This window comes from Sorex araneus, chromosome 6 (genome assembly GCF_027595985.1).
Source record: "Sorex araneus isolate mSorAra2 chromosome 6, mSorAra2.pri, whole genome shotgun sequence".
NCBI lineage: Eukaryota > Metazoa > Chordata > Mammalia > Eulipotyphla > Soricidae > Sorex > Sorex araneus.
Genome location: NC_073307.1, coordinates 44,143,018 through 44,167,611, shown reverse-complemented (window position 1 = coordinate 44,167,611; position 24,594 = coordinate 44,143,018). Strand labels below are relative to the sequence as shown.

The 24,594-nt window shown below is 43.8% G+C and overlaps 1 protein-coding gene across 3 annotated transcripts in view; it reads left to right on the top strand.

Moving 5' to 3' along the window:
• PPP2R2B (protein phosphatase 2 regulatory subunit Bbeta) overlaps window positions 1-24,594 on the top strand; it is a 467,657-nt gene that overhangs the window by 351,417 nt on the left and 91,646 nt on the right. For all 3 annotated transcript variants that reach the window (XM_055141210.1, XM_055141211.1, XM_055141212.1), the window contains 3 exons: window positions 4,134-4,231; window positions 7,484-7,649; window positions 14,746-14,858. In XM_055141210.1, the coding sequence (XP_054997185.1) occupies window positions 4,134-4,231; window positions 7,484-7,649; window positions 14,746-14,858 (377 nt within the window). The remainder of the gene's footprint in view (window positions 1-4,133; window positions 4,232-7,483; window positions 7,650-14,745; window positions 14,859-24,594) is intronic.

The following is a 24,594-nucleotide window of genomic DNA, read 5'->3' as shown; positions in this document are numbered from 1 at the left end:
GACAGTAAAGTATTCTGGTTACACCCACTGGCTTAGGAATGATAAATAAGCCAGGAAACAGCAAAGTTCAAATGGGTATCATTAACTCGAACTGCAAAGGCAGATGCTCCAAGAAAGAGGGTGGGCAACTGCTAGGGAGAAACTACCACATATACAGACCCACTAGCTGGCAGGACTGAAATAAAGGCACGGGAGCCCAGGATGACAGCACAAGGGGGTAAAGGACTCACTTTGCATGCAGCTAACTCTTGTTTCATCCCCAGCACCAAATACAGTCCCTGAGTACCTAACTCCAAAAGTGATCCCTGTACACAGAGCCAGGGGTGAGCCCTGAGCATTGCTGGGTATGGCTCAATCTCTTCATTAGTTAAATGATCTAAATTAAAGGTATGGACTTGGCAATAGGAGTGTGAGGAGTTTCAAAATCCTGCCTTGCGATTACCCTTTCTCTTAAAGGAAAACCACAAATAAGGATACCACTTAGGGGCCAGAGAGAGGGAGACCTTTTCACTAGCTGGGATGGGATGGGGTCTGATTGCCCATAATTCAGGGATCTAATAAGACTGGCCTGGCTCATGGGGCTTCAAATCGAACTTCTTTTCACCTGTGCCTCTAAGTGGGTGTTTCCTCAGAGTGCTATTTTTAGACACAGAGACAGAAGATGACTTGAAGGAATACTTCACTGATTTCCTCTGATATCAGCCACCACAGGGAAGCATCTGCTTTAAGTTCTCAGGTTATGGACCATAGCCCCAACCAGGGCCCTGCCCTCAGGTTGCTGCCTAGTGGAAGGAACTCGGCCTGGTCAACCCCCAGACTCTCTAGCCCCACCACTCCTTCATTGCAACCAACTCCACTTTCTCTCCAGAAAGAGTTTGTGTTTGGAGGCACTTTGCCTCATTTTTAGTAGTACCAATTAGATGCTTAAAGTGAAAAGACACTGGGGCCAGAAATATAATATGGGCAGATAAGGTGCTTGCCTTGCATGTGCCTAATCCTGGTTCAGTACATGGTACCAGATAGAGTTCCCAGAGCCTCGCCAGGAGTGCAGCCTGAGGGCAGAACCAGGAATAAACCCTGAGTAAGCACAGCCAGGTATGGCGAAAATTTGAAAATGTATAAGTAAAAATAAATACATAAATAAATAAAGTCAAAATAATCCAGTCACATCTGCTATAGGCTCTCCTCAAGCTTGGAGCTCCACTTATCACCCCCATGCTATCACTTGCTGGCAGTCAGAAGAAGTAACTTAGAACGTGTGAGAGCTGGAGAGATGGTACAGTAGGTTCTAGCCTTGAAGTCGTGAACCTAGGTTCAATCCCCAGCATCCCATATGGTCTCCTGAGCTCCGACAGGAGAGTCAAGGGAATCCCCTGAACATCACTGTGTGTGGCAAGCAAGCAAGCTAGCAAGCAAAGTGACTATTTGGGGGCTGGAGTGATAGTACGGTGGTAGGGCATTTGCCTCACACACAGCAGACCCAGTTCAGTCTCCAGCATCCCATATGGTCCCCCGAGCATCACCAGAAGTAATTCCTGAGTGCAGAGTCACAAGTAACCCCTGAGCATTGTTAGGTGTGCCCTCCTCCCGTGCCCAAAAAGAGAATGTATCTGATCTGTGAAGGTCTTTTCAACGTGGGTGCTCAGAACAGCCTCCTTTTTTCTCTACCAAATTGTACTCTGCTAAGAAGCACAGGAGACTGGTTAAATAACTCATTTGAAGTGGTTGCTTCCAGCTCTGCTGGTCTTCATCATTCATTCAGTAGAGGACCCCTGTTGTAGAAATGGGTATTCTAAAGGCCCATCAAGAACTGAATAACCCAGCAACTTAGTTCCTGTTTCCTTAAAGGTAGCTTCCATCTACATGGGTGCTTCTGAGCAAGTGGATTGAATTCCTGCTGAGTATCATCAATAGAATGAATGGCCTTTTCTGAAGGAGATGGAAGTCAGAAACTAGTGACCCACTGGTCCTAGTTAGCTCACAGACATGATCACTTTTACAGGTCGGTGTAGTTTCCCCATCAGCTCCAGCAGCACAGCCTTGCACCCAGTCATAGCTCTGCCACATCATGCCCACCACCTCCTTCCTGTTCCCCCTTCTTTCCCCCATCCCCTCCACTCAGCCCCATTTTGTTGTCAGAATCTATGTGTTGTGCTGTGATTGCTCATTTGCTTATATTCTTTATACCCATGTGAGTGACATTATCCAGCACTTGTCTCTCTTATTTCTCTTTGCAATGGTCACCTTAGAACCCATCTATGCTTTTCTACATGACAAGGTTTCATCTTTTTCACAGCTGAGTAGTATTCCATTGGATGAGTGTGTAAGTATACACACTGTATACATTCATATTACTCCTTACCCTTTTATTCAGGCATCTGGATCTATTGATAGGCTTATATTTTGCTTTCATGTCTTGGTTACTGTGACAAGCACTGGAGTGAATATAGGAATATGATAATTATCTACCATGTGATATTTCTTTAATGTCAAGGAGATAAAAAATAACTGGTTGACAACATATAAAACTTAGGAGATCTTGCATCAAAATACATATTTCTGGTTTTTTAATGCGTGTATACAACATTTCATGACGCAGTTGAGTTAAGCTGAGTAGCTCTTTGTCGCTTCAGCATGGGCATAGGTTTTGGCCTCCCCTCATTTCCCTTATGTTCCTTGTGCCCCTGTAGCTCTTAACTTGCTTCTCATGGGGTCGGTTATCTGAAGGAGGTGAGGACTTCTCCCTCCCTTATTCTTTTTACTTCCATACCAAGAATGACAACCGTCCGACGTATTTTCATCTGCAAAAATGGACAATTCTATGTAAATTGGAGAATTTTACCCTACTTACCTGAATAAATCAGGCATACAAAGAAAATGTGGAAATGATGATATTAAAGTGAGGTTTGAGCTTTGAATCATTCAGGGTAATTGCCTCAGTTTTCCACCTCACTGTGTCCCCTTCCTTCCTACCCATGGACATAATCTTCAGAACAGTCTCTGTCAAAGGCCATGGTCAAACTCTCTACCTCGCTCTGCTTTTTTTTTTTAACTCATTTGCACTCTCTCGGTAGCAATTGTTGGAGCCCTGCAGGGGAATAATTGCAGAGGAATTAACCTCTGACATTTTTCTAAAAATAGCCCTAATAAATTCAATCATAGGTAATTTACCTGTCCGTGTTCCTCCAGGGGTAACCAGCATCGAAGAAAGGCTTGGCGGGCTGGCATTCCTTTAGCAATTATGTGTGATCTGACTTCTCCTCGCCTGTGTATGTTCTCTGGCGAGAATCACAGAGTGTGAACGACCCTTTCCCTCTGACCTCCTGACCCTGTTTTCTCAGCATCCTCCTCCTGGGGTGCGGATCGCGCCTTGCTCATTCAGAGGGTGTGTTGGACTCACAAGAAACCACAGGCAGGGATGTGAGGGTCAAGCTGGAGCTTTGGCAGGGTCCTGCCTGGAATTTCCAGCTCACTGAACGTTCCACCTCTGTGCACCATCTGCTTCCGGCAGGCCGCACATCTTCCACTTGGAACAGCCACTGAGTGTTGAGGGGAGTTCCTGGGTGACAGGGTATTTCTCGAAGAGGGTGACATTGCTCCCCGGAAGTGGGAGAGGCAGTGGCATAGCCTCGGGTGCCATGTGGAACCTTCTGTTTGTTCACTGAGAGAAAGTTAGATTTCCAGCGAGGTGCAGAGGGGTTTGTTTCTCTGAAAAGGGGGCGGCAGTAGGCCAACTAAGTCTGAGAACCTCTGCAAGGCAAGTGCCAGGGACCAGGAGGGAAAGGGACAAAGGACCTGTGGTTGGTAAAAGTGATCAAGGAAAATTGCCATTTGTCAGAGCCATCAAGAAAGTCGGTTTTTCGTGCCCAGAACAAAAGATTCTCAATGGGCATTTGCCTTTGTTCTCTCTTATTTGTGCCTGGAGAGCACCGGGCAGCGTGGGCATTTGAGAAATTTGCCTTTCTCGAGTGCCAAAGTCAGTAGTACTTAAAATACAGCACATAAAATCCTCGTAAATTCCACTGCAGAAACAAAACCCTAAGCCCTTAAATGCACAGAAAAGTATGTCTATTATCTGTCGTTGGAAAGTAAGTGTGCAGTTACTTAAATTGCCTTTGTCTTCTTCTTTTCAGCTGACATTATCTCTACGGTAGAATTCAACCACACGGGAGAATTACTAGCGACCGGGGACAAGGGGGGTCGGGTTGTAATATTTCAACGAGAGCAGGAGGTAAGTGGCACTGAATGTAAAATGCCCATTTTCTTCTCTTTTTAAAGGAGGCCTCCTACTGTTCTTTAATCCCCATGTGTCACCCTTCACCTTGCCGCTTTGCTAGCAAACTAAAAACTGCCAAAAAGTCATTAACATCAACAGTTCCACGTACGGGCTCATAAAAGCACCTGAAAATAGAGCATTTTTTTTTCCTGGCCGTTGCTTTATCTTTCCAAACCCGGCTGTTGTGCATTCAAAACCACCTCCCTTCTCATCGGACCTGCAACACGGCGAGTGTCCCCTCTGCCCTTTGAAAGAGTAGAATTTATACCCAAGCTATTGCAATTCGGCCTCCATGGATTGCAGGTTCTCCCACGGACTGTGTAGGAGGAAAAAGAAATAGCATGCCAACAAAAACGAAAAGGACAACGTGGGTCAGTGGAGAAGAAAATGAGAGTTCAGCTGACCCATGGGAGGGAGTCCCACAGAACGACAACTGAGCCATGCCTAGTACTAGTTGGTAGTAGTGGTAGTAGTACCACTACTGGTATTACTAGTACTAGTAGTACTAGTAGTAGTACTACTACCATGCTGTCGTCTAGGAGCCCCCACAGGCGAATGCTTTGGACAATCTAAGGAGAAGCTCTAACACCCCAGCAATGCTCTGAAAGCCCCTCTCTGCCTGAGCATTGGGGTCCACTAGGAATTATTTCTCTGTTCCTTATAAATTGAGTCTGGGGTGTGTGGGGGTGGGGGAAGGGGGGGGCTGCCTGTTTTGTCAGAACAGAAATAGAGCCAAATTTGATTTTCTTGGCCTCCCCTGGCATGGTCCTGCAGCTTCCAGCAGGCCAGTCTGTATTCTCAGAGTTCCCCATCTGCTCCCTGCCTGCCTCTCAGATTCACCCCACACCACACGGGGGGAGCCCATGTGGCGGATTCACTAGAGACTTCCCTAGCAATTGAGAGTCGGTTTCTGTGCCTCAAAGCCATTTGTGTTGCACCTCCCCTTGGAAAAAAAAAGAAAAAAGGAAAGCCTCATTTAGAGGTGATATATTTGGTAATTGCACATTATTTGCAATTAATTTCTATAAGGGCATTGTACTCCCTCGGGGTTCTGTATAAATTCAAGTGTTCAGCACTAAATCAGGAACCCAGCCTATTCCGCTGGCCCCGGAAACGTGAAAATGTGGTTGGCAAGTAGGAACTAATAGCTCTTCGTGACCTGGAATTTTTCCTGCTTTTCCAGAGCTGCCGAGTGCTAATTGGTCTGGCACATACTCGGCACACTGACAGTCTGATTTGGATGCGAGCAAATCAACACTTTTATATGTTTATTGTTAAGGTGGACTGACAATCTTTGCCATTAGCAGTACAGTAGCCAGCATGCCAGCATGTAAAGTCCTTTAAAACTGATTTTAAACCTTCCTCTTCCATATCCAATTAGGTTCACAGTGATGATAAAGAGGAACAGGAGGAACTATTTAGCATAAATTACCCAAGGCAGCATGTTGCCAGCAATATTCCACACCACCTTTTCTTCCTGTTAGCTATTTATAGGTTTCACCTATTTTAATTTACTGAAATATTTGGGAGGCCTGATTCATTAGCGCAATGAAGGGGGCCACATTTTCCAAAGGAGGGTGTTTGGGGTTTTTTATTTTCCAATAAAAATTAAGTGTTGAGGATAATAACATGCAGTTAAGTGCTCAACTTCCAGGCAGTCCTTGGCAGAAACAAGCGCAAAGGCTGAGAAACAAAGCATGTGGCAACATCCAGTCAGGGGGCTTTTGACTTGGGTGGGGGAATACTGCACCATGATGGGGAGTTTGCTTCTAGCAACCTACCTGTCTTCACAAATACATTTAACACCTGGGCTTCAGCATCCTCGCCCATCAGTAAATTGAGATGTAGGTTTGGATGTTCAATACGCACCCAGAGAAAAAAATTGTCCATTGAGACTTTGTATCAAGGATTGAAATTTTATGACAGGCAATTGATAATATCTGGATTTGAATGTCTGCACCACGGTTTTTCCAAAGCCTGAATCTTGCAGCCCTGCCCACAAGGTCCTAGAATGTCAGAAATAACTCCTGCCATCCCTCTCTCCCCCTTCTCTTTCTCTCTTGCACACTCTCATCTTCTGCTTCTCTTTTTTTTTCTTTCTCCTGCACTTTTTAGCAAACCCTTTTCCATATGCCTCATTTTCTCGTCATTTATTTACTTCCTGCTGTTTGCTCTTCTCATAATCGGAGCTAGGGGAAAGCGGGGATAAAGTCTCATCATTCTCCTAATGATGCAGATGTCTCAGCATTCCTATTTGTACTCAGGTTGGAAAAGAAGGCGAGCGGGATAGATCTGATGTCCAAATCTGCCGCCGAAGGCCTTGCAGATGTGGTTTTAATATGCAGGGTCTCTGGTGCATTGCCTTGCCCTGTCCCCTTTACTGAGCTTCTGAAATCTCTTGGACTTCTAAAATTTCTAGAACCCCTGGACTGAGTTTTAAGACCAGTCCAAGTGAAAGATAGACCTGCTACAACTTGGGACTCTGTGAGGGACTGAGAAATGTGTGTATGTGTGTGTGTATATATATATATATGTATATATATAAATGTATATATATACATGCATCAGTGTAGACTGGCTCTCTCCTTGAGGTATCCAAGAACTCATTAGGACACAGAAAGTAAATACCAGAACTTCTGTTACAACAGATTTCAAAGCATGTCTGGTTTAAATTTCTAGTTCTGGCTGAAGAGATAGTAAAGCAGGTAGGGTGGTTGCCTTGCCAGTAGCCAACCCAGGTTCAATCCCTAGCACCACATACAGTCTCCCAAGCATAGTGCTAGATATGATCTCTGAGCATAGAGCCAAGATCTCTGAGTATAGAGTTTGAGTTCCACTAAATGTGGCCCCCAAACCAAATATATGTGTGTACATATATGTATACATATATACACGCATATACACACATGTATGTGTATGTGTGTAACTAATATATTTCTGTGTCTGTATTCTGGTGTATACCATATATATTCATGCAGAAGCTCATATATATCACTTATAATGCAATACATGCTAATTAGACATGCCATATTTACTAATAGGCATCAACCATCCAACACTTTAGAAGCCACTGTGGTCCTGGCTGCTCCTACTCTGAACAGCCTGCCCTGGAAAATTCTCAAAAAGAAAAGAAAAAAAAATCAGTGAATTTGCAGTTGACTTGCCTGATTCAATCCCTTGAGTATCTTTATTTTTCCTTTTCTCCAGAGTAAAAACCAGGTTCATCGCAGGGGTGAATACAATGTTTACAGCACATTCCAGAGCCATGAACCCGAGTTCGATTACCTGAAGAGCTTAGAAATAGAGGAAAAAATCAACAAAATAAGATGGCTCCCTCAGCAGAATGCCGCCTACTTCCTGCTGTCTACTAACGGTATGTGATGGCTTCCTTCTCTGTATTTTCAGAACTGTCAGCCAAACCATGTATTTCGATCTTTCTTAGCCTCTCTTTTCCTTGTTCCTTGTGAATTGTTGAAAAAAAAAAAAAGGAACAGTCTGTGCAAAATACTGTTTCTGCAAGATACATTTGAAAGGCTGCTGGCAGGGTAGGTCCTAAGAAAACAGTAACTATTTTTTTCTAAAAATAATAGATTTATGACTGAATTATGTGAGACCTGTTATCTACAACTTTGGGCTTATGCAGATTATTTCCAGGTGTTTGGAATTTAACTTCCTATCTTAAGATTCAGTCAATGTTATTCTGGGAACACATTTTTAGGAAACTCAACATGCCATTCCCTAGGAGTTTGGCATATGTAAGGAGTTATTAATGCCTGAATATATTGCAGCAGATGTCTGTACTTCTCTGACACAGTCAAGCAGGGGAACAGGTCAAGGAGAGTGGGGAGACAACCAAAGAACTGATCAAGAAAGGGGTTTTTTCTCTGTTTTCCACCAAGTTCTTCTATTGGGGGCATTGATATAAATAGCTCAGAGAGAAAGAATGTTGGGGGTTGAATAGAGAGCCCAATGACATGAATTCATAAGCTTTTATGTAGTGGAATTTCCTACCCTAAAGGTTCTTAATACGCTTGCTAGAAAAAAATCGATGCTGGAAACAATTCCGGATAAAATCATATCTCAAAGGGTGCTAATTGAATAGCATAACAAGTAAGAGGATTTGTACCAAAAAAATTAAACCCTTTCCCAAGCAAAAAGCTGGCAAGTAGAACGATTCATTTGATCCTGTGTTTGTCTATAAGGAGTTCACATTTAAACACAAATCAAGAAGAAAGGGATTTTTTTTTGCTTATGCTTTCTTTTTAAAAGGAAAGAAAAATGCCTATCGGTCAAGTAGGAGGGAAAATACAGGAGTTGTATAGGAACAAGCATATTAGTTTTTTGAAAGGCTGAGAACACACCGTAACGTTTATTGTGATGGATTTTTATTGTGCAGTATGGCTGGCTTGCCAATCTGTCCCTTTTTCTCATTTTCTAAATTGTTTACAAATTTGATTTTTTTAATTTGGTTTTGGTTTCAGGCCATACCCAGCTTAGTCTTATCTCTGTGCTCAGAGATCATTCATGGCATTATTCAGGGGACTATATGCCATGCCAAGAATCAAACCTTGGTCTACAGGATGCAAGTCAAGCACTTTAACCTCTGTACTGTCTTTCCAGCCCTAACAAATTTGAATATGGACCATAAATCCTTAAGTATATAGCCAACATACAGACCTAAAATAAATAACTATTCTGCATCAGTCTATTTATGGTTATTTAAGCAGATCTTAAATACACATGACCAAGTCTTCATTTATCTCTTTCCCGATCCCAAGAAATTTAATTCTTTCACATAACTATTTTTGGTTTGCTTTTTTTTTCAGTGTCAATTTCTTGAAATCCAAACCATATAAGTTCATTTCCATTTTTTCTCTTTTAGTTTTGCCATTAAATTTCACTCAAAGACTATACTTTGAACACTACTTACAATAAAAGACAGTTCTGATGATTTTGTCTTAATTGCTCCAGGCAGAGGGAAAAAGTCTTTGATTATCTTTTATAGCTAGCTTACTTTGTATTAGAAATTTAGGCTATTGATAGTCACAATAAGATGTAAAGTCTTATTAAGTACTTTGTGGGGGGGAAGGGAAGGAGATCAGTGAAATGCAATGAAGATTAATTATATAGCATAATGTTCTGTTAATTGAGTTTTTAAGTAGTTTTTTGATTAACAGGGATATTATCTTCCCATTTGGGATGCTATTTTATATGCCAACAGTATCTCAAAATGATTCCTCATAAGAGAAATCCCATATTCTTATGTGATTTTCTTTTTTATACTAATATTGAGGTTGAGAATTCCCCTTAAGCCAAATAGGTTAACATGCAAAAATTAATGGAAGACAATTGGAATTACTGTACAAAAGAGAAAATGAAGATAGATGATAAGATTGTGTTTAAAAGCTGCCACAAGTAACGATAAATCAGAAAGCCAGCCAGAGAAAGAAAAAGTGGTTATTCACCAGAACAACTGCATGTTTTGGCCTTTTGTATCCACAAAGCTGTAAGATAAAGAGTCAAGAAAAAATGTATGATGATAAAGTCAAAAATGACCCCAGGCAACCTAACCGTGGAGAATTGATTAAATTTGCCAATTATCTTTTTTTTTAATCGTGCATATCTCATTATAGTTGGGTAACTTTTTATTTCTTCAAGCATATATTTCCAATCATCCAATATTTTTATAAAAATAAAGCCAATGCTTAATTCATAATCTAGACCTGGAAATTGTTTTCCAGATTGAATGTGTATTGCTCTACCAAGCTCCCTACTTTTGCCTTCATTCTTGGGTGGAGAGGGGAAAGTGAGCTTTCCTTTCATGCAGCTCAAATAATATCTATTCACTATTAAAATTTTTATAAGAAAATACAGAGAAGCAAACCAAAAGTGCTAAAGTGTTCTCATCCAGAGAACAAAAAGGAGGAATATATGAAGCTCTTGGCTATGTAAGACAATATGTTCTATAAACTATTTGCAACCAGATAGATATTTAAAGACTTTAGCATTTAATTGCAGAAATATCTTCCTAATTAATAAATATTTTTCTCAAAAAGCATAACATTTTCAATAATTATGCAATATTTCCTTGTTCAATCTTTTCAACACATACTACCAACCCCCCCACTTCTAAGTCTTTGATTATCAACAAAGCCTTACTATTATAAATTAGACTATATGTACTAAATATTAAACTATGCATATATTTAGACTAATAGATGTTATTATTGGTGGATTATTAGAGGAAAAGCTTGTTATAAATTATGCATAGCATGTTATTCTTATTTAAAAGTCATAAAATATGTGTATACATATACAACACAAAAAGAATATAAGGAAGATTTTCATAGTATCTCTGTTGAAGGGAGTTATGGAAGACTGCAATTTTTCCCATTTTTGCTTCCTAATTACAAATAAGCATAGTGCTTGTTTGATAAAGAAGGAAGTAACAAGTAACTTGAGAAAATGTAAAGTCTACTATTACTGTAGACTTGCACCCCCGCCCTCAATATTCATAGGGGGAAAAAACCTGCAAGGATCAATGTAAATATTTAGTGGTTGTGTCTCTGATTGGAAAGAATGTAAGCAATTTTAATCTTTGTGCTTTATCTATAATATCTCCATTTTCTGTATAAAAAAATAACAAGTAACCACCCCAGGAGTGATCTCTGAGTGCCTCATTGGGTGTAGATCCCCCCCCAAAAAAAAGAAAAAGAAAAGAAATAAAGGGGAAAAGTTAGACATTAACCAAAAGAATAAGAGGAAAAACACAAGAATTGCCTTGCAGGTGGGATGAGATACTTCCCAAAACCTTGGTCGGCCTCTTAGTGGTATTCAACTGCACCATATACAGACTGTAATTATAACAAAGCACCCTGAAGCCTGTCTCATGTAATAAACCAGTGTCACTTGATAAAAAAACATAGTTTTAAAAAGAGAGAAAATATTGGTGCTAAAATTCACTGCTTTGGGTTTTGTAAACTACAGCTGATCAGTCGCTCCCCGAGTGGCTGTATAAATAGGGCCCACGTTTTCTTCTTCACCCCACAAAGCAGTCTGTGCAGCAGGCTCTCCAGAGAGGGGGGAGCAGAGGCTGTGGGCGTCGATGGAGAGTTCTAAATTCAGCCCGCATCTGGGAAAGGCTTCCTCGCCTTCTGTCCCTGTACCAGGTGGAGCTGCTCAGTGGAACACGCACAACTCTTACACTTGGCAGCTTCTGCGGGCGTGTGCGCGCGCACACGGCCAACCCGTTTCCCAGAGAGCAGGAAATGAGTTAGGAGCCCACTGGTGGCTGGAAGCCCACTTCCCAAGTATGGTGTGCATTAGGCTTCTAGGACAGGCCTGAGGGAGGAGGAGCAAGATGAAAGGGAAAAGAGAAAGGAAATCCCAGCCACAGCAGGAGGGAGATGGCTTCCCTCTCAACCCTTATGAGAGAGGAAACAGCATATGGTAAGGCTCAGAGCACCCAAGTATTTTTGCGGATGGTTTATGTGAAGAGGGGAGAGGAGAGGCTGGAGCCTCAAAGGAGGCTAGCAGCTTCCTCCGCACTCACCTGGGTCATCTGGAAAGTTCCTGGCAGGGTCAGGACTGAGAAAAATATGCCATAAGCATCTGTGCAGAGTGAACACTCGCATCCCATCAGCTCCAATAGTCAGACTGCACCTGAGTCCCACTTGACCTACACAGCACAGGAATTCATCCGCACCACCCAACTTCTCCCAGAGTTGTAGAACTCGACTGTAGAACTCATTGCACTAGTAATTTCTTCTCAGCCCTAAGCTCTACCCAAATCCTTTACAGGTCCATTGCTTTCCCTCCCAGAAAAGAACTTCAGGAGATGAACAGTAAAATCAAACAGGATTATTTTAAGATTATGTTGAGAGAGAGAAAGAGAGAGAGAGAGAGAGAGAGAGAGAGAGAGAGAGAGAGAGAACATGGGCTTCTCCAGAGGTAGTAAGCTGAGAGTACCCCAAAAAGTAAACTAAGCATCCCCAATTGAGATGCAGGTGAGACCCCCGAAATGGTGAGATTATAGTTTATAGGTTTCTCCCAAATTGCCCCCATTTGGGACTTTCTATGTAGATTGAAGTCCATTACTAGGATGTTGTCACGGCAAATGCTTTGAACTTTGGGTGTCCCACTTGGAGTGATAGCACAGCGGTAGGGCATTCGCCTTTCACGCAGCCAACCCGTGTTCCTCTGCCCCTTTCAGAGAGCCCGGCAAGCTACCAAGAGTATCGAGCCCGCATGGCAGAGCCTGGCAAGCTACCTGTGTGTATTGGATATGCCAAAAACAGTAACAATAAGTCTCAATGGGTGCTGGTGCCCGCTCGAACAAATTGATGAGCAGTGGGATGACAGTGACAGTGACCCTCATGGCCTTATCACAGCCTCTGTCTCTGGTGAGGCAAACCTCTCTGGAGGAGGCCCAGCCTTCTCTAGGCTCTTGATTGACACCAATCTTATTTGCCTCGGTTTCTGTGCCCACAAAGCTGGTCCACCTTTGTGCTTTTCCAGGCTAATTTATTTTTATTTATTTTTTATTGAATCACCATGAGATACAGTTATAAAGTTTTTATGTTTGAGTTTCAGTCATACAATGATCAAACACCCATCCCACCACCAGTGCACATTTTCCACCACCAATGTCCCCAGTATCCCCACCTCCCCCAAGCCCTTTCCAATCCTCCCCCTGCCTCTATGGAAGCATTTTACCCCATACTCTCTCTCTACTTTGGGGCATTATAGTTGGCAATATAGATACTGAGAGGCTATCATGTTTGGTTTTTAGAGCTACTTTAGGGCTCGTGACAAAGCAACTTCTTTGAATCACACCTTGGTTTTACTACTTCTCCAGAACTCATTGCCCATGCTCCCCACACTCCAGAGGCACTAACTGCCTGCTCCAAAATGTTTGCAGAATAGATGCTCAGTTCTCTGATCCTAATGACTTACCGCTTGAGGTTGCCTATACTTGTTGTAACACTCTACGCGCATGGAATATTTCCTTTGATCCTCGTAAGAGTTCCATTAGGAAGATACCCTATGACCTCCAATGTACAAGCAAAGAAACTGAGGCATAGAGATAGATAAGTTTCTTTAATAAAGAATTGCCCAAACTTCTTTGGCCTGCCATCCCCTTCTCAGGAAAAAAGAGAGTGACTTGGTGCTTCCGGAATTCCCTCTTGTTTAGGCAGAGAGAATGAGCCCCTCCCCTGCGCCTGGCACTGCTCCTAGGAGCCTCTCTGAAGTGCTTCAGTGCCACCTCGGAAAATACTGTTTGTCCATAAGGTTGAACTAGTTGGAACGTACCGACACTTGAAATCTGTTCTCTATTAGGTTTTTGTTTCTCTGGGAATTCAGAACTTTATCTCCCACTGAATATGGTGCTGCTACTTACTCCATGTTCAGGGAATACTAGTGGGATGCCAGCTGCTATAGAATGGCAGCCCTGGCCGTGTAGCAAGTGGAACTGGAGTGGGGACATAGGGCCGCGGGTTTTTCTGGCTCCACCTTGTGCAAGACCTACAGGATCTGGTCCTCACCGACAATCCTGTGGAGAGGCCCCCTGTTGCATTTTCTATTCCATATATATTGTGGGCAGTGAACATCGGCTAGGTGATATTCACCCATTCACACAACTCACGTTCCTCCAAATGTACTCTGGCCCAGTGCGGTGGGAATTCCCAGAGGATTCATGACATACAGGGAGACACACTCCCTGCCTCCCTGGGGTAAAGACGAGAAGCATATGTTTGATGGGGGTTGGTCCTCATGAGGTTGGGACCAACAGAGAGCCAGGTGATGCAGTGAGCCCTCTAAAAGGGGATAAAAGGTCTTCCTGGCCAAGTCCCCAAGCCATAGGGAGGGGAGGCTCAAGCCCAAATTGAGCTGCAAGGAAGTTGTGTAACATGAGCTGGGGGCAGTGGGGTGGAAGGTGGTCTCAGAGAAGGGGAGGCAGTCAAGGGCGCGGGTCCCAAAGGGAAATGAGTGTTTTAGGTGTTTGAGGAAGCTGAGACACTAACATATGGGTAATAACCCAAAAGCTCACTTCGAGTTATTGTGAATGTTAGAGAATTTCTCCATGTCAAGGGCTAATAGCAGTGGCGTGGTTCTATATTTTGGCATGTAATTCTATATTATGTATAAAGTGATACATGGGATATATGCCTCCATTTCTACTCTACTCTCATTTCATTCATTTGGTCAATGAATGAACCAAATGAATGAATAATCTGTAGATTTACTAAGCAACTTGCCAGGGAAACTGCATCAGCACAAACATGTGTTTTTGGTTTGGAAAGAAGAGTGTTGCCTTCCCACCCCCTGGTCCCCTTGATCTGAGTTGGTCTCATCTGCAACTCCTGCCTCGGGCCTCTGCCTCCTTCTCCGCCACCCCCCACCCAGTCACTCACTGCATCGGCTAGCTGTGTACTGTGATTCTGATTTCCTCTGGTCACTCTCTGCAGACAAAACTGTGAAGCTGTGGAAAGTGAGTGAGCGTGACAAGAGGCCAGAAGGCTACAATCTGAAAGATGAGGAGGGCCGGCTGCGGGATCCTGCCACCATCACCAGCTTACGGGTGAGTCCCACAGCTACTTGTGTCTTTCAGTTGCTTGAGCCCCCCCGGGAGGGGCAAGGCTGGGTCTCCCAGGCTTAAGCACTGCTGGGAGGAAAGTCAGGTGGAGAGACAACCAAAGCAAGTGTCCGTGGCCTCCAATTCTACTCTTCTTCAGTGTTCAGTGCATATACCCCATGAGGGAACCAAATGAATGTATAACCTGTAGATTTGGTAAGCAACTTATCAGGGAAACTGTTTGCTGGAAGAGTAAGGAGTGGCTCCGTCCCCTGATGATAGAGATTCACCCTGGAATCTGTTGGATCTGTAATGACACAGATTGTGTCCCCAAGTAGTGACCCACATGACCACTGCCATCATATCTTACTGTATTGTTTTTGCTGTTGTTTTCCTTGGGGGCTTACTCAGGGATCACTCCTGACAGGGCTCAGAGGACCATATAGGGTTCTGGGGATTAAACCTGAGTCAGCTGAGTACAAGGCAAACACCCTAACCACTGTCCAATCCCTCTGGCCCTAACTTACTATATTTTTAACCTCTAATCACTTTACCTAAAATACTTTCAGCAGCTGTCCTTCGGGACTAGGTCTCCTCAGATATGAATTTGGAGGACTGGGATTGAGAACATGAGCTTGTGAAATATAGGATGAACTGTGAATTCTGCCGCTGACCAGTCACTCACATCATGGTACTACTAAGTGACAATCTCACATATTCACTTCACCTTTACATGAGCTTTAGCTGTGCAGGTTATATTTATTTTCTCAATCTTCAAAACAGTATAACGCATGCTGTCTGTGGACTGGTGAAAATAAAATGCAAGAACATAAAGCCAGGGACACAATAAAGATTACACTATTAGTCAGAGTCTTGCCTGCCCTCCGGAAATGCATGGTTTGGGAGGAAAGAGGATTTGTAGGACGAATATGCAAATAATTGTGACACTAAGGAGAGTAAAATTAATGCATTAGGAGCCAAACTCCTTTGCAGTTTGATCCGAGGCAGGAGAAGTCACACTTGGTTCTGGGAGCTCGGGAAAGGTCTCATAGGAAGTGGAGCTAAAAATGAATGTCCAGGGCTAAAATGATAATGCAACAGATAGGGCACTTGCTTTGCACACATCTGAGCCTCAATCCTGAGCATACCATAGGGTATCCCTAGCACCGCCAGGAGTGATGCCTGAGTGCAGAGGCAGGAGTAACCTGTGAGCACCACTGGGCATGACCCAAAAACCAGAAGAGGAAAAAAAAAAGCCACCAGCTGGGTACTAAAGTCCAAGAATAGAACAGAGACAGGGGTACACATGTGGTGTGGGGAAAAGCTGTTGTCACCCTAGGGTTAGAAGCAGATAGACTGGACTGGAGGCTTGCAGGTACAAGTAGTTCACTTGTATTTTGAGGATGAACTCATTTCTTCATGTGCTTATTCTTGGATGTTTTCTAGCACTAATTCTTATCTGATCATGGTTCAAGGCTGAGTCAAGTTTACCCAGTACCCAGTACTACTGGGTTCCTCAACTTCTTTGACCCTTCTGAGCCAGCAAGCATGCTCTTCCACTGCCCAAGGAAGTAAGTGCTCTGCAAATCAGCCCAATAGCCTGTGTTGCTGCTGTCAACCAGAAGTTCCAAAGTTTATGTGGTTTACTTCTCTGTCCTTCTCAGAAACAAAATACTCAGTTGGCCCCTGGAAATCCACCTTCTTTAAGCAAACCAAAAGAAAGTGCTCCCATTTGTACCTAAATCTACTACCACCCCACTGGTCAGACCAGGGGTGGTGTTGCCCATTTTAAGAAACAGAGTTCTCAGTGTTCAGAGGTATAGAAGGCAGGAGTGTGGAGCAGTAAGGAATATAAACAGAGAGCATGTCTTCCCGGCTTAGAATTCTGGCCACAGTACTTTCTGGCTGTGACTTTGGACACATCACTTGAACCCCTTTCAATACAATGTGGTACCTGTATTGTACTACCTGGATGATAGTCACTGCTCCCAGGAAGGAGTCAGGATGGTACTGGGGGTGATATGGAGTTTACCCTCTGTAGTTGCTCTCTCCCAGGAAGCCGTTGATAATGCTTGTTCCCTGCTGTTTTAGTTTTACTATCATCATCATCTATGTTCCTGTTGTTGTCCCCTGCTGATAGTATGCTTATGCATATGAGGAAATTCATGTTTTCTTGTCATACCCTTTTTATATTTGCTCTACTGTTATATTTGCTCTACAAACTATTTGATAATATCTGCAGAGTGGCAAGCCCTGTACTGCCAGTACTAAGCTGTTTTCCATCCTTGTTTGTTGTGTACATTAATCAGATGCCTCTGTGATTCCTTCCTCAAATTCCTATTATCCATGGTCTCTTATAGGATTTCATGTACCTGTGTTTAAAACCCCTTAGAGATCCCATCCCGTGATGAAAAGGAGAGGGGGTTTCTACGTGAGCAGATTCCCCAAGATCCGCTGGTGATAATCTGTAGGGCTATAGAGGTAGCTTTAAAGGGCTGGAATGCATGCATTGCTTGCCAGAGGCCCAGGGTCAGTGCCCTGGAACTGTCTGGTCCCTCAGTCTTCACACCCAGTTAAGAGCAGGCCCTGATGACCTCAGGGTATGGCTAAAGCAAACAGAGAAAAGTGGGCTTGTATGAATCAATACGGTAGGAGGGCTGAGGAATCAGAAAATCCCAGTTCTGATTCTTGCTTTCTTAATAACTAGCCATAGTGGCTCAGGACCCAGGAATCCCATCTTTCCCACACCCAGCCAGCATTCCTGTAGCAGTGGGTGCTAGTTAGAAATGCAGATTCCAGAACAATCCCCAGGGATTCTCTCCAGCAGACTGCGAAGGCCCAGGTATCTGTATTCAGCTGACTGGGCTTGAGGGATCTGCAAGAGTCACTGGACTCATCACATGTCAGGCTCCTCCAAGCTATTGTTTCATGCGTCTCTTACTTTTCAGCCATTTCAACAGTTACCATACCGACTTGGAGAGCACATTTGCTGTCATTTGCAGTGTAAACACTCCTGTCGGATTTCACTCCCTTGACCTTCATAGGTTTTACCCTGTACTTTAGGGTAGAGAGCCACGTTCCAGCATTCTAAAAATCCAGCATGCTCTCTTTTTTTGGATGCCAGTGGTAAAGAAGGAAAAAGAAAAAGACAGGGAACCCAGAAGACAGCAGATTCAGAACAATGACTCCAAACAGAGCATGGGCGGGTGTGATATTAATCAGGCTATCATTTACTAACGGGCTCTGCTCTTGAAATGTGCACTGCCAGCAATTGTAATTGTGGCTTCTCTCTCTGTCTCTCTCTGCCTCTCTCTCCCCCCTCTTTCCCTCCCTCCCTCCCGCTCTCTCATACTATGACTACCTCTCCCTCACTTTCCTAGTTTCTGGTTTTATGTGGGTCTTTGAGAGTGAGAATGTTTAATAATATCCGACAGCTAATTAATCCTCACTGAGTAATGAATCTCCTCAGTTTCAGTGCTGAAAGGCTGGGCTTCTGAAAGCAGGAGTGTGGTTATTTCTTTTTTTTAAATATCTTTTTCATTTTGCATGGATGAGAGCCTTTGAAATCCAATCGCTCACTAGCTAGAGAGACTGTGAGAAGCGTTCCATGCAAACTGCATCTCCTGCTCAATTTCAGAACATTCAAAGCAATAATCGTGGTCAATGTACTCAACCTTATAGTTGTAGCGCACATTTATGTAAAAGCATATTCTTTTAAAAATAAGTAAGTAAATAAATATATTCTTTTCTAAAATTGAATCACCATGAGAGATCTAGGTACAAAGTTCTCCATGATTGTGTGTCAATCATAGATGTTCTAACACCCATCCTTCACCAGGGCACATTTCCAGTCACCAATGTCCCCAGTTTCCCTCCCACTTTGCCCCCAGAAGGCTGCCTCTATGGCAGGCACTTCCCTTCTCTTTTTCTGTTGTTATCATCTTTCTTAGGCACTGTGGCTTGCACTACTGTTACTGAAAGGGTGTCGTGCATATCACTTTTACCTCAGTTTCTTGCCCAGAGTGATCATTTTCAATTATTGTCACAGTGGTATCTTCTCTGTCCTAACTGCACTACCTCCCACTTTGTGGCAAGCTTCGTGCCATGGACCAGTCCTCCTGACCCTCACTTCTCTCATATTTGGGTATTATTCTCATACTATGTTACAAAATGTTTTCTTACACTCTGAATTATCTTCAGGGTAGCCAATGGGGAGAGCAGGACATGCCTCCAGTAGGTGAGAATGTTGTTTCTCCTGTGTGCTGAACTTTCATCTTTCCCTGTTACACTGTCTACCCTGCAGAGGTGTTCTTGGGAGGGTAGATCACCTTTAAAATGCTCCCTGAAGATGCATGCTGAAAGTACATAATGGACTAAACATGATGATCTCTCAGTGTCTGTGTTGCAAGCTATAATGCCCCAAAGTAGAGAGAGAGTATGGGGAATATTGTCTGCCTTAGAGGCAGGAGGAGGGTGGGAAAGAGGGGGTATACTGGGGATATTGGTGGTGGGGAATGTGCACTGGTAGAGGGATGGGTGTTTGATCATTGTGAGATTGTAACCCAAACATGAAAGCTTGTAACTATCTCATGGTGATTCAATAAAATTTTTAAAATTTAAATAAATAAATAAATAATAAAATAAAATGCTCCCTGAACTCATAAGGCTCAGAGAAGTTCAACCCTCATCTTCTTGGCTCTGCCCCCTGGGCCCTGCTACACCTTCTGCTGACTCAGAGAGGGAGAACCACTTCCCTGTAACCTGCAATCGGTTCTCTCAGGAGTGGAGCTGAAAATCAAAGGAAAATTCTTAAACTCGGGCACACTTCCTTGGGCATTTGAAACTGTTTTGTTACTCATCTGTGCCATTACTATTCCAGAATGGTACGTTCCTTCCCATCTTCTTTCCCCTCTACCCTCTTTCTTCCACGTTGGCCAACCTTGAGTTCCCAGATCCCTGACTTCAAGCTGGAGAAACAGACTCTGCGGGCTGGGTGCTTCCAGGCCAGACTCTCTGTACTCTTCCTCCCCAACCTTCTGACTTGCAGAGGGAACTCACAGTCCGCCTGGATATGGTGGCTGGGGATTTGAGCTCACTGTGAGCCCCACCCTCTCTGCTTGGGGAGCTGCTATTATTTGTTCCTCCTTGTGGTTGCCTGCGGGTACCCCAGGCACCTTGGCTAGAATTAAAGTTGCTTATAACCTGTTATAAAGATAGAGTCCCAAAGGCTTGAGCTCCCAAACTGGGACTTCATCACCTCCCCTAATGCCAAAGTCCATTTTTAAAAAAAAAAAGCCTGGGGCTGGAGCGATAGCACAGCGGGTAGTTCATTTGCCTTGCACGTGGCCGACCCGAGTTTGATTTCCCAGCATCCCATATGGGCCCTTGAGTACCGCCAGAAGTAATTCCTGAGTGCATGAACCAGGAATAACCCCTGTGCATTGCCGGGTGTGACCCCCAAAAAGCATTTTAAAAAAAGCCCTCACGTGTTCTAGTGGCTTTTACTCCAGATACTCCTAATCATTAGTCATCAGTACTACAGCTGTTTGTTGAGTGCTTTCTTTGTGCCAGGTGCTAGATTTTTCACCCCTGTCTTCATTGAGTCCTCGCAGTACCACTCGCAAGTAGGTTTACTCATTCTCACTGCATCACCCAAAACTTTCCTTTCTTGTTGCATGTAAGTCTGTTAAGTACCAGCCCTTCAAGCAGCTTTCCAGGAATGAAAAATTAACACATCACATTCCCATTTCCTCTGGGGCTAATGCTCTGCCCCACCTCTCCTGTATTTAAATTTTCATTTTAGGGACAATGATTTATAATATTGATAATGGCAGGGTTTCATGCATAAAAATTTCTCTTTTTCTTTATTTTTCTTTTTGCTTAGAGGTTACTCCAGCCTCGGCACTCAGGAATTGCTCCCGACAGGGCTCCGCGACCATATGGGATACGGGGACTCAGCCAAGCTGCAAATGCCCTACCTGTTGTACTATTGCTTTGCCCCCGACATAAAACATTCTTTCACCACAGCCTCCGCCAGAGCAGCAGCTTCTCTCCACCATTGTCCTGGGCGCCCCTCCCTGTGCTAGTTCATCCTCCTACAGTGATGTGCTTCCTCCTAAGCATCAGTTCTCGGTTTCTGTTCCCTTTGGGTCTTTGTTGTTTCCTTGTTATGTTCCTTCATATCCCACACAAAAGAGAGACCATTCCGTGTCTGTCCCTCTCCTTCTGGCCAACTTCACTCAGCCTGACACCCTCCTCAGTAGTGGCAAATCCCATTAGTCTTGTCTGATAGATCCTCCACTGTTCCTGCTTATCTCCTGTCCCCTCCCCCACTTCAACAGAAGCTCCATAGTTGCCACATGTGTTCTGTCCCAAAGAGCAACCCAGAAGGACACATGGCATGTGCCTGGGGTCCAGTGCATGGCTGTGTCTTGTCCAAGTTTGAGCAAGGGCTTTGCTCAATCTAATGGCCAATCTGTGACAGAGCTGGGCTTCTAACCTGGTCTGGATCTGGTACTTTCATGATGATACCCTACTGATTCTACTTCCTAAGATGTGAATCACCATCGCAGAGCAAGGAGATTTCATTATTTATGTCTCTTCTCATATGGGCTTGAAGTGGGGGCAGCAGACAGGTGAGACCTGCAATGTTTCTTTCTGCCAGGAGAAGGTCGCAATGGATGCCTTAGAGACAGTTCAGCTGTCCTGTTTCATAACATGCTTTCTACAGTCTGCTGCATCTCTGCTCAGGAAACACACTTCCCGCTCTTCCTGACTCGCATTTCTCCACTTTGAATCCCTCTGATATCTTCAAAATGGACTGGAGGCAAATTGAGGCCCCTCATGTCCAGTCACAGTGTGAGGTGCCATGGCAGAGTGGCACAAACACTTCAGCTCCAAATCCTAAAGGAAATTTAGCAAAGAACATTGCCAGTAGGTCATAGGATTTGGCAGGTTGATTAAACAGACTGTTTTCTGAAACAGCTCGCTTTCTAGAGAGCAGATTACGCAGACCAGAGGCATAAATTTATGACAACAGAAGCTACATGCATTTACTTGGTCCCTTCCTTGTAAGTGCTGGGCTGGGCTCTGTATGTACAAGTCTCTTTCCTCATCATAATTCTCTCACTTTGGCATCATACCCACTTCACAGAAGTGTACAGTAGAGAGGTGCAGAAACTATAAGTGCTGGCTTAAGGCCTCACAGAAGACCAGGGACACAACTGAGAATGAAGCTCAGAGATTTGTGAGTCCAGAACTGCTCCTCAAACATTGCACGGTACCTTTTATTGCAAGAAACTCCAGCAGAACAAACCATAACAGCCTCTGAGAGGTGGCCCTGTTCACCGGATTGTGATCCTATTTCCTGATTTCTAGCTTGAGTCCAAGCACTGTGAGTAAGTTCATACCTGGGAGTCAAGCCTTTCTCTCTCTCTGCACAGCTTTTCTGCTTCCCCGCTCTCTCAGAGATGACCAGCTGGTGATGCTCACTCTGGGAGAAAGGATAACCCCAAGCCAGTTTCCAGGCAAATTACCAGTTAAGTCGAGATCAGCCATCACTGCCCCTGGTTTTAATCTGGGACTCATGCCTTGATAAACCGATGCCTCTCACAATGGAGATCCAGCCTCCCCCTACCCATTTTTAATTTTTCTAGATTTCATTTTGTGATTTATGGTTGCTCTGGGGGCTTAATATCCAATCCTGGTACAGTTTCATCTTTCCTTCCTTATATTTGTTGCAAATAACAATGAAGTGTTTAGCTACTGTGGTGAAAAATCAATCAAGCTGTTCCATATTCACTGGCTTGCAATGGCCCCCGGATGGCCCCCTGGATTAGATTAACTTGGTGAATGTGTCACTCTGGTGTAGGTAATTTCTCAACCTTCGCTCCCTCCCACCCCGCCTGCCTCGGCGGGTGGATATTGAGGGCTCCCATTGATTGACTGCCCTGAGAGTGGATGCTGGCATGTGATGTGTGTAACTCAGCAGGACGCACAGACTCTGTGTTTATGAAAATAAATAATCATTTCTGTTATCGTTATTGATTGCCATCATTATCTGATTGTGTCTGCCGTGTCATGGGGCTTCCTTTATGGGATGAGAAAGTATTCTGCAAGAGTTTGGGCACTCCCTTCACCCATAAGCTTCAGCCTTTCGCCTTTTGGGGTGGGGGATATTTGTGGTTGTTTGTGGATGTCACCGTGCTGCCCTTCAACTAATGTTCAGTGAGGCAATGCTTGTTGTATTCAATGTCAGGCAAGAGAGCAGATTCAACTGGACTTACGTTAAAAGCAGAAAACATTTATTCAGCATTTGCTGTGTTCTAGGAGTACTTGGCATATATTGATTATCTTAATCTGCAAAATAAACCTATCAGGTATGTTTTGAGAGTGTCCTCCAATAGGACCAAAATCATAAGTCAGATATCTAAGATCAGATAGCTAATAAGTGATAGTGCTTAAGATTGAGCTTGTATGTTTATCATCCCAAAATCTATACTACTATTCATCTCTGGCATTAGCATAGCATATCATAGCCTAGTATGTTCACCTAAATATTTCACAATATTCCATAAAATTTGAATAAGTAGGGACTAGAGAGCAACTTTACAAGAAGACTGTGTAAGCTACTGTTGTCTTGGGCACTAGTGAGTTTTCCAGTTAGTTTGGAGAGAGTGTGGAGAGTTCAGATGCCTGGTTTATCAAACATGGAAAGTCATTCAACTTTGGAATCTTTTTTAAGTGATCACCATCTAACTCCAAAGATCTGAAGTTGACTGACTCCAGTATTGACTCTGAAACTCTCAGTGCACTGCTCTGTCAGCTGGGTGCTCTCTAGAACATAGTCATGGAGACTTCTGGTCTAGAAAGGTCTGAGTTTCACCCCTCTAGAGTGATTCTGGGTGCAGGTGGTCTCTGGGCCCACATTTGAGACACTTAGTTGAAGAGGTACATTCCTGAGAAATTACACAGCCAGGAGTGAATCCTAAGGTCTTGGCTCTGTCCTTGCCAGGCTGAAGTTCAGCTGAGTTTGAGGGCAGTCGGCATAAGGGTCCACTCTAAAGTGGAAGTGGTTTGCTTTGATTGCTTAAAGTTCCTTCCTCTTCCTCACTTCATAAGTTGTGTAGAGCTTTATTTGAGGGCAACGTTAGAATCAGCATGTGGTTGGCTTTTACTCCTATTGAGAGGAAACTTCAACAAGCCAATGTGGTGTAGAGTGTAAGCAGGAAACTCCTTCTCTGCCCCTCTCCTCCTGGTCAGGTGGGATTTGGGATAGAAGTCAAGCAGACCACCCTAGTGGCCAGTGTGCTGCACCAAGAGTGCAGACGTTCATTGCCTGCCCTCTCAGCCACATCACAAGTCCCATCTGCTGTGCCTGACAGCAGCCCTGTGAGGTGAACACTGTTAATACTTCCCATTTTGCAGATGAGTGCACTGTTTTTTGAGAGAGAGCAGAAACAACTTGCCCCAGGATTGCAGCTCCCAAGCAGAGGCATGCTTTGAACATAATTTGTTCTCCCTCCAATGTTAGCCCTGGTTGCAAGTCTTGAGGCAAGAGCAAGAGAGCTCTGCTCACATTTGAACCATCTTCTGTAGAGTGGGAATCCCTCTACAGTCTCCCACAGAAGTCAGAGTGACACACTGACCACACCTAGTCCTATGATCAGTAAAACTCAATATTGGTTACTACCTGTCCCCTCACTCTTTTTGTCTCTAATCTGGACATCAGGAGTTTCGGGAA